This window comes from Sebastes fasciatus, chromosome 3 (assembly GCF_043250625.1).
Source record: "Sebastes fasciatus isolate fSebFas1 chromosome 3, fSebFas1.pri, whole genome shotgun sequence".
Taxonomy (NCBI): domain Eukaryota; kingdom Metazoa; phylum Chordata; class Actinopteri; order Perciformes; family Sebastidae; genus Sebastes; species Sebastes fasciatus.
Genome location: NC_133797.1, coordinates 30,417,998 through 30,431,974, shown reverse-complemented (window position 1 = coordinate 30,431,974; position 13,977 = coordinate 30,417,998). Strand labels below are relative to the sequence as shown.

General features: G+C 41.3%; 1 protein-coding gene across 2 annotated transcripts; it reads left to right on the top strand.

Annotated features, from left to right (window-relative positions):
- Nucleotides 1-1,109: 1,109 nt before the first annotated feature.
- ptpn9b (protein tyrosine phosphatase non-receptor type 9b) lies at nt 1,110-13,391 on the top strand. Of its 2 annotated transcripts, none has more exons than XM_074630159.1 (13): nt 1,110-1,232; nt 5,694-5,837; nt 6,926-7,015; nt 7,802-7,926; nt 8,085-8,190; nt 8,319-8,429; nt 8,518-9,437; nt 9,592-9,688; nt 10,907-10,976; nt 11,142-11,220; nt 11,366-11,516; nt 11,812-12,019; nt 12,169-13,391. In XM_074630159.1, the coding sequence occupies exons 1-13, from the start codon at nt 1,200-1,202 to the stop codon at nt 12,390-12,392; spliced, it is 2,358 nt and encodes a 785-aa protein (XP_074486260.1). In that variant the 5' UTR covers nt 1,110-1,199; the 3' UTR covers nt 12,393-13,391. The 2 variants fall into 2 exon arrangements, with proteins under 2 accessions (XP_074486260.1, XP_074486261.1); XM_074630160.1 differs by lacking the exon at nt 1,110-1,232 and adding an exon at nt 1,399-1,532 and having other exon boundaries at nt 12,169-13,303.
- The last annotated feature ends 586 nt before the right edge of the window (nt 13,392-13,977 follow it).

Genomic DNA, 13,977 nt, shown 5'->3' with positions numbered 1-13,977 from the left:
GTCTAGAAGGGAACCCGCGAGCTGGGGAAACTATCGCGAGATATTTAAGGTTAGACCGTGATCTCGGCAAAAGTATAGGTCGTCGGAGAGCGAGTCTCGCGAGATCTCAGATCAGATTTAGCAGTTTACGGGTTACCTTCTAGACACGACCGCTGGAGCGCCGCCCCGGTGCTCCACAAAAATAGTTCGACGGAACGAATGCTCTAATACAAAGGTTCCCATGCAGTACGAGCCTACTACTGCGACCCAGTAGTTTAATAATACTTCTAGTGATACTGATTAGACAGTCATTTGATTAAATGTTTGTATTAATAAACACAGTTTATGAATTGTCAGCTGCATTGATAAACATAGTTTATGAATTTTCAGTAACTGCATTGATAAACACAGTTTATTATGAATTGTCAGTAGCTGCATTGATAAAAATAGTCTATTATGAATTGTCAGTAGCTGCATTGATAAAGATAGTTTATGCATTGATAAAGATAGTTTATTATAAATTGTCAGCAGCTGCATTGATAAAGATAGTTTATGAATTGTCAGCAGCTGCATTGATAAAGATAGTTTATGAATTGTCAGTAGCTGCATTGATAAAGATAGTTTATGCATTGATAAAGATAGTTTATTATGAATTGTCAGTAGCTGCATTGATAAAGATAGTTTATGCATTGATAAAGATAGTTTATTATAAATTGTCAGCAGCTGCATTGATAAAGATAGTTTATGAATTGTCAGCAGCTGCATTGATAAAGATAGTTTATGAATTGTCAGTAGCTGCATTGATAAAGATAGTTTATTATGAATTGTCAGTAGCTGTATTGATAAAGATAGTTTATTATGAATTGTCAGTAGCTGTATTGATAAACACAGTTTATTATGAATTGTCAGTAGCTGCATTGATAAAGATAGTTTATTATGAATTGTCAGTAGCTGTATTGATAAACACAGTTTATTATGAATTGTCAGTAGCTGCATTGATAAAGATAGTTTATTATAAATTGCCAGCAGCTGCATTGATAAAATATAGTTTATGTAGCTGCATTGATAAAGATCTTTTATTATGAATTGTCCGCAGCTGCATTGATAAATAAAGTGAATGCATAGTGGGCGGGGCCTCGCGGGCTCCGTCTCGGGCTCGTAGGGCGTGATGCGCGAGCGGCTGGTGGGCGCGCCCGCTGCGACGTTGCGGAGGCTTCAAGATGGCGGAAGCCCTGACAACTCAGGAGCAGCTGGTAAGGAGCCTCTTTTACGGATTATTTACTCACCTCTCCGTCACGTTCAGCAGCTACACATGTACAGCTTCACTTTCCTCTCTAACCGGCGGTTTGTTTCATATATAACGTGTCCCACATTGCTCGTCTTTGGGCTGTTAACGAGGCGGTTTAGTAAACAGCCTCCTGGCCCGTTGGTGTGACTGACAGCAGTTAGCATGTGTGTTAGCATGATGGCGTTTAGCTGGTAGCAGTAGTAGGGCTCACTTAAACCGGCTGTGTGTCTCGAATTGATAACACAGCTTCACATGGACCACGTAGGTATGTTCATTATCTCTATTGTTAACTAGTGATACTTCATTACCTATAGTTTGCCCCTTATATGTAACTTCTTGTGTCTTAAACGGGCATCATTAGCCATCCAGCTGCCACATGTAAACTAGCTGCTGCTGGCTAAATGCTAATAGCTATTGTTGACTAGCAGGGAATTTCCTCCACAGCTACCTTTTGCTAGACGTTAAAAACCACGTACAGTTCAGTTCAGACAACTTTAGTTATCCCCATGGGGACAATTCATTTGTAGCATTCCCAGTCCATACATACAACAGACAGACAATAATTAGTTAAAGGTCCCATATTATAAATAATTAGATTTTCATGTTTTTTTATTATAGAGCAAGTCCTATATAAATACTGTGAAAGTATCGAAACACTCACTCCACAGGGAAATACACACAGCCCATATTCAGAAAATTTGCATTTGAAACAAGCAGTCAGGATTTCTGCCCATTTGTGATGTCACAAATATACAATATTTAGACCCTTTACACAATTTTAAACGTAAACATTCTAAATGTGTCCCAGTTTATTCCTGGTTGCAGTGTATGTGAATGTCATCAGCTGACAAGAAGTACACATGGAACCAAGCTGTTGCCTAGCAACGCAATTCCGTGGCAAAATGCGCTAAAACGGAGCGTTTCAGACAGAGGGTAAATACAGGCATATTCAGGCCGACAATATGAGGAAAATAAAGTTTTTTTTTAACATTACAGCATGTAAACATGTTCTAGTAGAAACACAAAATACAAGTATGAACCTGAAAATGAGCATGATATGGGTTCTTTAAGTCAAAGGAAACATATTAAAGGCATGGGGGCATTTTTATCTTAGTCTCTGTCTGTGGATGTGTGAGATTCTGTTGTCTGCACTGTTGACCTGTTTTTATTCTGCCTGTCTGTAAAGCACTTTTGGTAAGCTTATGTTGTTTTAAATGTGCTATAGAAATAAATTTGACTTGACTATCTTGCTAGACGTTTAAAAACCACGTTCAGTTCAGACAACTTTATTTATCCCCAAGAAGGCAATTAATTTGTAGCATTCCCAGTCCTTACATCCATCCATCTATACATACAACAGACAACCAATAATTCAGTTAAGTCAAAGGAAACATATTAAAGGCATGGGGCAGTTGGAGGGACGAGTTACAATAAAAACCATATAAATACATAGGATTATAGCAATAAAAGCCAAAATTAATAAGAATCAATATATGAGAACAACATTTCTTAAAGTTCCTCTAAATAACAGTCATTTAAAATGGGTATGGTCTGTGTTCAGCAGCTTAACAGCAAAAGGGATAAAGGACTTGGAGTAACGATTTGTTCTCCTTAAGGGCACATTACAACGTCGGCCTTTTTTTCACAACCTTTTGTGAAGGTTAAAAATGAGCAAATACTTGATTTGCTTTAAGTGTTGTGGTTGTCATAATAAACCATGACACACAGATCATGACTCTCATCAACTAGCCAGCCAGCTCGCAGTGTGTCTGTCCTCCTGCTGCCGATCAGATTTACGGTCAGGAATTCACAGAAGTGATCCCTCCGGTTTCCTAGCATTGTTGTTGTCATCACTTTCTAGTAAAAAGGGGGGTGGGTCTTACTTTGATAGCAAACAGCAAAATGTCACGCAGCAATGTCTGTTGACAGCTTCATTTCATAGCTTTATCTTCATTAGGCATTCACATGGTTCTGTTAGTTACAGGAAAAGCTTGTACTGCTGCTGCACAGATTTGCTGCTGTGTTTTTTTGATAGCATCAACATCACATTCCCAGAACCAGTAACGTCAATCGATTAACTACCCTGAGGACACTTCGCTGTTTGCAGTTTAAGCTGGCTGCTGAAATTAAACAACTTGTTGCCTTGCCTTGGATTAGCCCCACCAAGGCTAGCATCCTGGTGCTAATGATCAGTTACTTGTGGTAGCATACATTATATCCACAGGGTGTGATATACCCCCCACTGACTTGTTATAGTGCCCAAATCTAAAAACATTACAAACATGTTTTGGCAACATCAACAGTAATTTAGGGGGAAAATGTGGTGCAGTAAACTTGCAAGTGAGAGAGTACCTTCAAATCAAATATTACTTGATAAAACAATTGTTGAATGACAGAATAATCTAAGAGCAACTGGATGCCAACTTGAGGCGTGTCAAGGGCACTAAATAGTACCTTTTAAATATAATTATGTAATTAATTGAGAGAGTAGCTCATGTTCACACATATTGATGGAACTTTCCTCGAGCATGGAAATAACATATTGGGATTCTTCATTTACGTGGTGTTCCCCTTTAAATTGTAAATTGATCGTTGACATATCTACAGCAGTCTGCTAAAGCTAATTACATATTAATGTAATAACAACTGGCTGATCCAATCATACAAGGGACCATTTCTCACTCCTGAGCAGTGCACACTGGAATGATGCTACATTCAAGGAATAATCTTGTATCCTGGTATTTAATCCTCCTACTTATGTATTTATGTCTGATTTGATCCTTTGCTTCTCTTGATCGAAATGTCAGGTTGTAATATTGTTTATCGAACAGGAGTGTGTGTCAGTCCAATCACAGCATTGCACTCAGTACGTCCTTGCTGCAGAGTCCAGACTATGTCACAGACTAAGTCTTTTTAAGTTGAGGAGTTGTGACTGGATAAATGACCAAATATATATATATATTTTTTTTCGTGTAGGCTCATTATTGTGCTGATTGTGTGATTATTCACATGTTGTTATTTTGTACACACATCTATTGCACGTCTGTCCATCCTGGAAGAGGAGGGATCCCTCCTCAGTGGCCCTCCTGAGGTTTCTTCAGTTTTTTCCCTGTTAAAAGGGTGTTTTTTTTGGTTATGTTTTTCCTCCGCGAATGCTATATTTTTTTAAAGAGTGTGTCTATATTTTTGCCTATCGGCGTCATCTAATAACAAAATGATCATGAGACAAGATGCATCAGGGTTTGGGTGCATCTTTTTACCACGTCTGCCAGGCAATTCATAGGGTAACCCTGCATTTAGTTTATTCAGTCTTGAGGAAAGGTTCGTTGCATGGGTGGAATATGGTCTCAAAAAAGTATAAAATGCAAGTCCCCTTCAAAAATAATCCAAGGCACACTATAGGGTTTGTGCAAAATTAAAATGCCTTTATTTTACGGCAATAATTATTTATAATGACCAACGTGTTGTGACCAACATGGGTCTTCATCAGGGTCATTGTCAGCAGTAGTTTGCACACCTGTTTTGTGTTACACTAATCAGTAGAGTGGGAGGGTTGTTCTCCATCAGTGTGATAGCCTAGACCCATGTTGGTCATTTAAAATAATTATTGCCATGTAAAATAAAGTTATTTTAATTTTACACAAACTCTACAGTGTGCCTTGGATAATTTTTGAAGGAGACTTGCATTTTTTATACTTATTGACACCATATTCAAGATTCAAGATGTTTATTGTCACACCGGTTATACAAGTACAATCGTGTGAAATACTTTTAGCTGGGAAGCTCCATTAGTTAGTCACAAGTTATATTACAAATAAAAGCATATATATATATACATATACCCTTCACAAGATTTAATAAGCACAGTACACCTGAAGGATCCAAAGAGCACCTGTATGTGATTACCGCTTCTACAACATTGCCCCCCTGTATTTAGTTGTTTTCCTTTACATTTGTTTCTTCTTCTCCACGTCCTGTGAGAGAGTAGATTCAAATGTTGGACATAGCTGATGAGTTAATTCATAGACTCTCCTTGTGCTGGTTACATATTTGGAGGACAGATGCAGCTCACTTGGGTGACAACGAGCTGACTGTTGTCTCCTGGCATCTCTTCCAGGGGCACAGCCTGCTGCTACCATCTGTATCACACATTTTTGTAACTTTGGCAGGGAAAGAACTACAAAGCTGAGGGGGCTGACAGACTCATGTGTTTTCTTTGTCATGTCAGTTGTCATGTGTGTCCCCCTTTTTTTTACTATTGCTCTTCTCCCTAAATTCCAAGTTTTTGATGTTATTTTTACCAGTTTCTCCTCCTCTGGTTATTCCCCTTTTGCACAAGTAGTATTTTTTTCTGCTTTAATCTCACCTCACACACCAACACCTCATCTTTTTCCTCCCATCTACTCCTCTCTGATGTGTGTTCCAGGCTGTGGAGGAGTTCCTGGGTGAGGTGCGTAGCAGGGAGCAGCCTCACAGCGCTGGGCTTGTGTCCCAACCGACAGCTGTAAAGTTTCTTATGGCCCGCAAGTTTGACGTCTCCAGAGCCATCGACCTCTTCCAAGCATACAAGGTAGAGCAGTGCTTTGATTGGTAACATAACTGAGATGACTATTTACTTTTTCTGTTATCAACAGGACACCACAGGGCTTCGTAGGGGCTAAAGGATCTGGGGGAAATATTTAATTCCAAGTTTTCTGACCTTTCCTTAATATTGCAATTGTGAATTGAATTGCGGAAAAAAAATCTTCAGACTTATTTGGTGGTGTAGTATAAACTTGCTAAGTTTGTACAAGAGCTGCAATGATTAATCAATTAGTTGTCAGCTATTAAATTAAGTGCCAACTATTTTGATAATTGATATATCGGTTTGAGTAATTTTGTAAAGAAAAAAACAAGTCAAACTACTCTGAGTCCAGCTTCTTAAATGTGAATGTTTTCTGGTTTATTTACCCCTCTATGACAGTAAACTAAATATCTTTGAGTTGTGGACAAAAAAAGACATTTGAAGAAACACCAAACAAAAATTTTCACCATTTTCTAAAATTTTATGGACCGAACAACTAATCAGTTAACGTCAGTTGCGTGCCGTTGCTTGCTGCTGTCTGACGGTGTAAAAGTTTCAATATCTGATTGACGACCCCTAATGATGACAGCTCACCACTGTAGCAGCAAACATGCTTCATAAAGTCATAACCATGTCCTCTTATTACAGGTCATATAACCTGTTATTCTAAATAACAACACTCTTATTTAAAACTGAATAGCAGCATGCTGTGCTGTGAGTGAGAAAGTCAGACTGAGGCCTCTGTGCAGATCCATACAGGAGCTGGACACAATATCATGAACACACATAAAACCAATACAAAATCCCAGCCACAAACACTACTTTTTTTTTCTTAATACTGTGTCAAGATAGGTGCTGAGATTTTTGAGGCTGCACTTTTGTAGTGTTGATATATATGGGTCAAAATAACAGGAACCATAAAGGCACAATCCGCAAAACAAATAAAGTGTGCCACAGACATTTGATTTCCAACACTAGACTACAAAATTCAAATTAATGGTATTTTTAGATGCTGTTTGTTTACATACTGTTTTAGTTGCAAGCTAATTACTTTCCCCTTTCCTCCTGTCTCTGCCATCATGTATTAAAATAAGAACACAAGAATCAAAGAGGGCATCTTCAATATCAACCCCGACGAGGAGCCCCTACGCTCTGAGCTGCTGAGTGGCAAATTCACAGTCCTGGTGAGTGCTGAACACATTAGCAAATACACAGACAATGGTGTACATGCTCGTAATTTAAGAAGCGTTTTGTATATTTGTGTATGTTCATTCAGTCTGCACATTAGTGATGCACAGGTCAGGGTTTTTTTTATAACTCGCACCCACCCGGCCCGTTAAGAGAGCCAATCCGCATCGTCCGACCTGCAAAAGTATGCATTAATCGACCACCCAAACACGACCCAAACCGCCAACTTTAGGCATTATAGTAGCACAATTGTCAGGACTGAGGTCTGAGACAAAGACAGAGATAAGCAGAGTTGAGCACTGCAGTGCATGTATGTGCGCAACGTCGTCTCACAGACATACGTGAAATGACCACGGCCTTTTGACAGCGCATTACGTGGTGGTGGCAGCGGCACGGAATGTGTTAAAATGACGTGGCAGCGGCACGGCTGGTGTATGTGTTGAGTGACAGAAAGAGGGAAGAGAAAGTGGACTATTGCATGCAATGTTTCTGTAAGTTATTAGTGACTTACTTGGAACACTGCTTTGTCAATTCGTCGCCTGCCCGCCTAAACCTGCGATATTTTCTAATAAGCTCACCCGAACCCGCCCTTAACCGCGCATCACTACTGCACATGTATGCCTGCTTTTGTTTCTCTTTATGAATGGAGATGGAGTAAAAGATGGTTTGAAAATGTGTATGTTTATCTCTATGATTTATAGCTACCCTTTCTCACAAATGGAAGCACAATGAATTAGCATTCAATTATTAATGTGATGATAACCTGTTAATGCTCCCACCAGCCTGGCCGTGATGCTAAGGGCGCAGCTCTAGCACTCTTCACTGCTCGTCTCCATCGGCCAGACGTCACCACCCACAAAGCTGTGCTGCAGGCCATCATCTATCAGCTGGACAAAGCCATAGAGAAGTAATGGCGTAACTCCTTATACATGCTTCTTTATTTTTGCCCTTTATCCTATTGTGTTTTTTATTTCATAAAATAAAAAAAAAATATTTCTCAAGGCAAGCTTCATTTCACCCTCTTCTTCTGCTTTTAATTTGAAAATCTTGTTCATTGCTCCCCAGCCTACAAACTCAAAGAGATGGACTCATATTTATCTATGACATGACCAACTCCAGCTACGGCAACTTTGACTATGAGCTCTGTGTCAAGATCCTCAATTTGCTCAAGGTAAATATAAGAAAAATCCTCTGTTGCTCTCTTATCTGCTTGCCTTCAAGTGTTTGTTGTCAAAACTATCTCTCTGAAATTAAAAACCCTTTTCATCATTTTGTCTGTCTGATGTTTGTATTTCCCAGGGGGCATTTCCGGCTCGTCTAAAATGTGTCTTCATTGTGTCATCGCCTCTTTGGTTTCGAGCACCTTTCGCGGTCCTCCGCCTGTTTGTGCGTGAGAAGCTGAGAGAACGGGTATGCACGTCTGTTTTCAGTTGGAGTCGCGTCATAGTGAGTAAGATGTTTAATTGTCATTTGAATTTTTTTCTTTACCATCCACCAGGTGTGCACAGTGAAAGCACACGAGTTGGCCAGTCACATCCCAGTCTCCTCCCTCCCTGAACACCTGGGTGGAACATCCCAGTACAGCCACGTGGCTTGGATCCAGTCCTGTGTTAACACACACACAAACACTGTTCAGGGTGACACACAAGAACACGACACACATGACTGTGTGGGAAGCCTGCTGCGCTCCTACAGCTTAGAGTGCAGCAACACGAGCGCAGGCGCTACACTGTCCCACACCCATATAAATACACAGCTGGGTCCCGAGCCAGCCGTGGCTAACTCTAACTGCTACGACGATAGCAATGCTAACCCACACAACCACTGCGGTGTGGCGGAGGGCAGGACTCGAGGCCAAGGACAGTACCAGCAGAGCCCGCAGTCTGCTGCAAACAGGCCGCAGGGGAACCACCAACACTGGAACGGCTCTGCGGTGAGCGGGGCCAACATGTCCGTCAGTGGCTCCAGCCCCAACGCTAACATGAACGGTCGTGGTCGCCAAGCGCCTCCCCAGTCAGACACGCCACCTGACACACCGCTTTCCCACGAAGGTGACGGGGACGCGGTGGACGGAACGGTAACAGACTCTCACAGGTCCGAGAATGACAGTGTAAAGGAGGAGGACGAGGAGGAGGACGAGGAGGATGGCGAGGAAGAGGAAGGGGTGCCTCCGTTGCCCCAGAAATCTTTGCCTCGCCCCCCTCACCAGCCTTCCTCCCAGTCCCCGCCCCTGTCTTCATCATGGGGTCCTGATGACGAGGACAGCTGCATGGAGGCGTCTATTCACATACCAGAGCAGGGAGGCATGACGGTGCACGATCTGGTGGAGCACGTGAAGAGACAGAAGAAGAAGGGGATTTATCAGGAGTACGAGGAGATCCGGAAGGAGCCACCGGCAGGCACCTTTGACTACTCCAAGTAAGAGATAAAAAACGATATGCTTCTGTCCCCCTTTCTTTATTTTCTGTCTCTCTGTACCAAGATGAAGGAAAATTACATGACAAATAACACATCAGCCCACTTGTTAAATCTGTCATGTTACCTCACATTGTATTGTATTCTGCCTTCACAGAAAACTGTCCAATCAGATAAAGAACAGGTACAGTGATGTTCTCTGCCTGGACCAGTCACGGGTGCGACTCTGCCAGCTCTGTGAGGACGAGGATGAGGTAATAATTAATTCATCAAACTTCAGTTCTCTCTTTTGGTTAATGATCTCTGGATTCATTTAATTCACAATTGCTCTCTAAAAGTTATTACTTCGTACATGATGGATGATTTTATGGATGTTCGCTGCTAAATTGTGACTTTGCTGCAAACATCCGTTTTGTAAGGGATAAAGTACAGCGAGTCGGTCATTGTTGTGAAATAAACCCCTTTAGGGCGATGCACCTGACACCCGACACGAAGCGTCGCCCTGAGTCAGAATGGAGCATTCAACAAAGTCATGTAATAAATTCTGATTAGGCCTCTGTTCCACCTTCTCATAAGTAGTATGTATTGGTTACTTCTTAGAGAATATAACATTGTTATATATTGCATGCATTTAGTTGAGGGAACTGAGATGATCAACAAAAGATTGGCTGGAAACATAAATGTTGAAAATTGATTTCTATATTTGGGTGTATTCTTTGTGATGTCTTCACCTGCCCTTATCTACTACAGTATATCTGATATGTGTGATTGGAAAATGCTTGAACTTATCATATAAAGTGGGTTTTTTACATAGTTAACAGGAAAGCACTGTTTTTTGGCAGTGTACAATGTTATCGTAACCGTAACTGCTAATGAACGTTATTAACTTCAGATGTTTAAGATTGACTGAATCTTCTGTGTATTCATATTGTGTTGTGTGTATATTGGCATTTTTATGCGACTCCAGTAGGGCTGCCAGTAACGACTATTTTCATTGTCTATTAATCTGTTGATTCTTTTTCTTGATTAATCGATTATTTGTTTGGTTTATAAAATGGTGAAAATATGTCGATCAGTGTTTCCCAAAGCCCAAGATGACCTCCACAAATGTCTTGTTTTGTGCACAACTCAAAGATATTCAATTTACTCTTAATAGAGGCGTAAAGAAACAACATATTCATATTTAAGAAGCTGGATTCAGAGAATTTTTACTTCTTCTTTTTTTTCTTGGAAAAAATACTCAAACCAGTAAATTGATTATCAAAATAGTTGCAGATAATTTAATAGTTGACAACTAATCGATTAATCGTTGCAGCTCTAGACGCTAGTCTACAGTTTTTAACCATTTACTGCAACTAAGTGACTGGCCTAAAAAATAGTCCAACAGCACGGTTCAATGTGCTCCAACAGGAGGCAGTAGATCCTAACACCAACCAGTGAGTCTCACTGCTTTTCTGCTGTGTGTTTTGCAGACGTCAGATTACATTAATGCCAGTTTCATGGATGGGTACAAGAGGAGCAGCGCCTACATCGCAACTCAGGGTGAGCAGCTGTTGACGCAAACTACGACCCCACTCCTTATTGTCTTTATATAGTCATCCATGCAATATACACTTTTTCTGCTCCAACCCTCCTCAGTCCCCCGTCAGACCTCAGTAGAGTACAGTTTGGTGTTAACATGACCTGACAGACTTTTGTGTCCTTCAGGTCCTTTGCCAAAAACTTTTGGTGACTTCTGGCGGATGGTGTGGGAACAGATGGTACTTATCATTGTCATGACCACCAGGTGAGACTCCTGTTACATCTGAGTTTTGAAGTCAATTTTGTGTTAGAGATGTACAAAGGATGTTTGAAGTGGTACTCCAAGTAATAACATATCCTCAATGGGCTGATGATGAGATTAAAACAATGTGTAATTCTGTGTGTCTCAGAGTGGTGGAGCGTGGACGTGTCAAGTGTGGTCAGTACTGGCCTCTAGAGGAGGGCAGGACAGAGCAGCACGGATGCTTCTTGGTCAGGAACACACACATCCAGGCGTTTCAGGACTTCAAACTCTCCCATCTTGAACTTTACAACACACAGGTAAGTCACACCGACTGCATAAGTGCTTAAAAATTCTTGAATTCTCTCAATTTGATATAATAATAACAGCCTTTAAAGTATCTTTAGTGGCTTCAGAGGTATTTAAAACTCTAATTAAAGAGAACGTGATATGAAATTGCTGACTCCAGGTTGTGGAATCTCTTCAGTGTTTAAGATATCACCATTTCATGTAATTTGACAATAATACTTGGCATGGATATTGGCTCACATGCTCGTACATGCCATTTCAAAAGACAGAGTCTGATATCTGTGTGATTGTGACTGTTTTCCTCAGTCTGGAGAGAGACGGGAGGTGTGCCACTACCTCTATGTCAGCTGGCCAGACTTCGGGGTGCCCAAAAGTGCTTCTGCCATGTTGGACTTCCGTGAGCATGTACTTCAGAGGAGGGAGGCTGCAGTCCAGAGCCTGGGCTCCAGTTGGACGGGGTCTCCGGGGGGTCCCCCTGTGGTTGTGCACTGCAGTGCCGGCATTGGCCGCACAGGTAAACGCATGTCCCATTGTGGGGTTCAAATGTACTTTTACAATACGTTTAGTGGCCACTTCATTGGATATGCTGCTGTGTTTATGCAAAGACCTTGTTTCTTGTGTAACCTCTCCATCGTCTTTCTTCCATCTCTGCTCCCCGACCAGGCACGTTCTGTACACTGGACATCTGCCTGTCCCGGCTGGAGGACATCGCCACAGTAGACGTCCGTCAGACGGTGCGGCGCATGCGTACACAGAGGGCTTTCAGCATCCAGACCTGGGACCAGTACTACTTCTGCTACACAGCAGTCATCGAGTATGCCCAGCGCCATGGGAAACTGAGCCCGGTGCAGTGGTCTGACTCCGACCTAGAGACCGACAGCGAGTGAGGGACACACGGAGGGAGAGAAAAGCGAACGGGATAGCCAACCTAAGCAGAAGTCATAGGAACAAGAGAGTGAGGAATGACGTTTCAGAGTAGAGGAGGGAAATGATGACTCTTCTGCCATGAGAGAGAAAAGAGGATGGAGATCTTGTTTTGGCTCTTGACGTAATGATACAGGCTCCCACAGTTGCTCTTCCTTCACATGAATGGATCGACGGAGCAGTGCGAAGAGCTGGAGAATAAACATACAGGGAGTGGAGACTGTGCATCGCGTCACCGATTGAGCAAGCTGTCCTGCCAATTTCCGAGCCCCTTTTTATTTAGCAAACTACAAGGGGACTTGGCCTGCCCTGAACCTGTCTTGTTGACAAGAGAGTTGTACGAGTTGTAGCATTTTTATATTGACTTGCACATGAGGAATGACAAACTTGAACTTTACCCCTTGAAGCCCTCCAAACCCCCGGTCTTTGTTCCTTTTTGTATTTCTTGTTCCTTTTCAACCCCTGAACACGTCTGTGATCACAGATACAATGTGACGGGGTGTGAAAATGTTCAAACTTGAAAACATTTTGATTTGTTTTGCGTTGAAGAGGAAATGGTTGTTCGTGAGCAAATGGTCAAAAGAAGATCAGTGTGTGAGCCATTTAGTCCATTTCCGTTTTTTCTTTATTTTCCATGTCCTTTTTTTTCTATGGTGCATTTTCTACGTGTGTTTCATATTTGTGCATATGTAGACTAACTTTTCAAAGCCAAAGTCCTCACTCTGAATGCTTGGATGTACTCCTTACTGAGATATTATAGACTGAAGCCCATGTATATTCTTGTAACATACATTTATACATTATTGTGCATAATAACAACCTCTGAAAGAAGAGCAAAAAAAAAAAGAAGCCTTGTTTAATATAATTGACTTAACCGTGAGAAGAAATATCTATGTAGCGAGCCAGGCTATGACAAAATATAGAGAAGGGTTCTGGTATTAAAACTGATATCGTATTACAAATCTGTGTGATTTGTCAGGTCTAACATCATCTTTACTGTTGGAGCGTTCTGATTGGACGATCTTAAGTAATTTGGCCTTAACTTGATTCACTGCCTCGTCGTTCAGACCTAAACCATACCTGAAACTGTAAACTTTTATTTCCCCTTTTGTTCTTTCCCTTTTTGAATCTTACTCCCTCGATACCACAACTGTCGTGTTTGATTCTCGAGGCACATTCTGCCTCAGATAATTGTGCCTTCAACTTTTCCTTAGCTTAATGTCTCGCTAGTATAGTAATAACACCCTAACGAGTGCACTTGAATAGTACACGTTGACTATGCGTCACACAGGACACCCACATTTTGCCTACAGTCCTGTACATGGTACACTACTTGTGAATAACATGAAAGTAGTGAGTTATCTGGGACTAAGCTCTGGTTTGAGACATGGCTATTCTTTTATCATTTGACCTCAGGGGGTAATTCTAGTGGTTTTTTTGCCTAGTGTCAAAGATCCGTTTCTGGGTTTGCCTCTGGTAAATTATCATTTAAGAAAAAAAAACTATATCAACTTTATTTTGTATTTTTTACTGTATTGTATCCTACTA

Bases quoted from the DNA above. Each gene is read 5' to 3' on its own strand.
- ptpn9b (XM_074630159.1), top strand. From the start codon at position 1,200: ATGGCGGAAGCCCTGACAACTCAGGAGCAGCTG. The intron at 10,977-11,141 runs GTGAGCAGCTGT...TGTGTCCTTCAG, and splicing joins CGCCTACATCGCAACTCAGG to GTCCTTTGCCAAAAACTTTT. The intron at 12,020-12,168 runs GTAAACGCATGT...CTCCCCGACCAG, and splicing joins TGCCGGCATTGGCCGCACAG to GCACGTTCTGTACACTGGAC.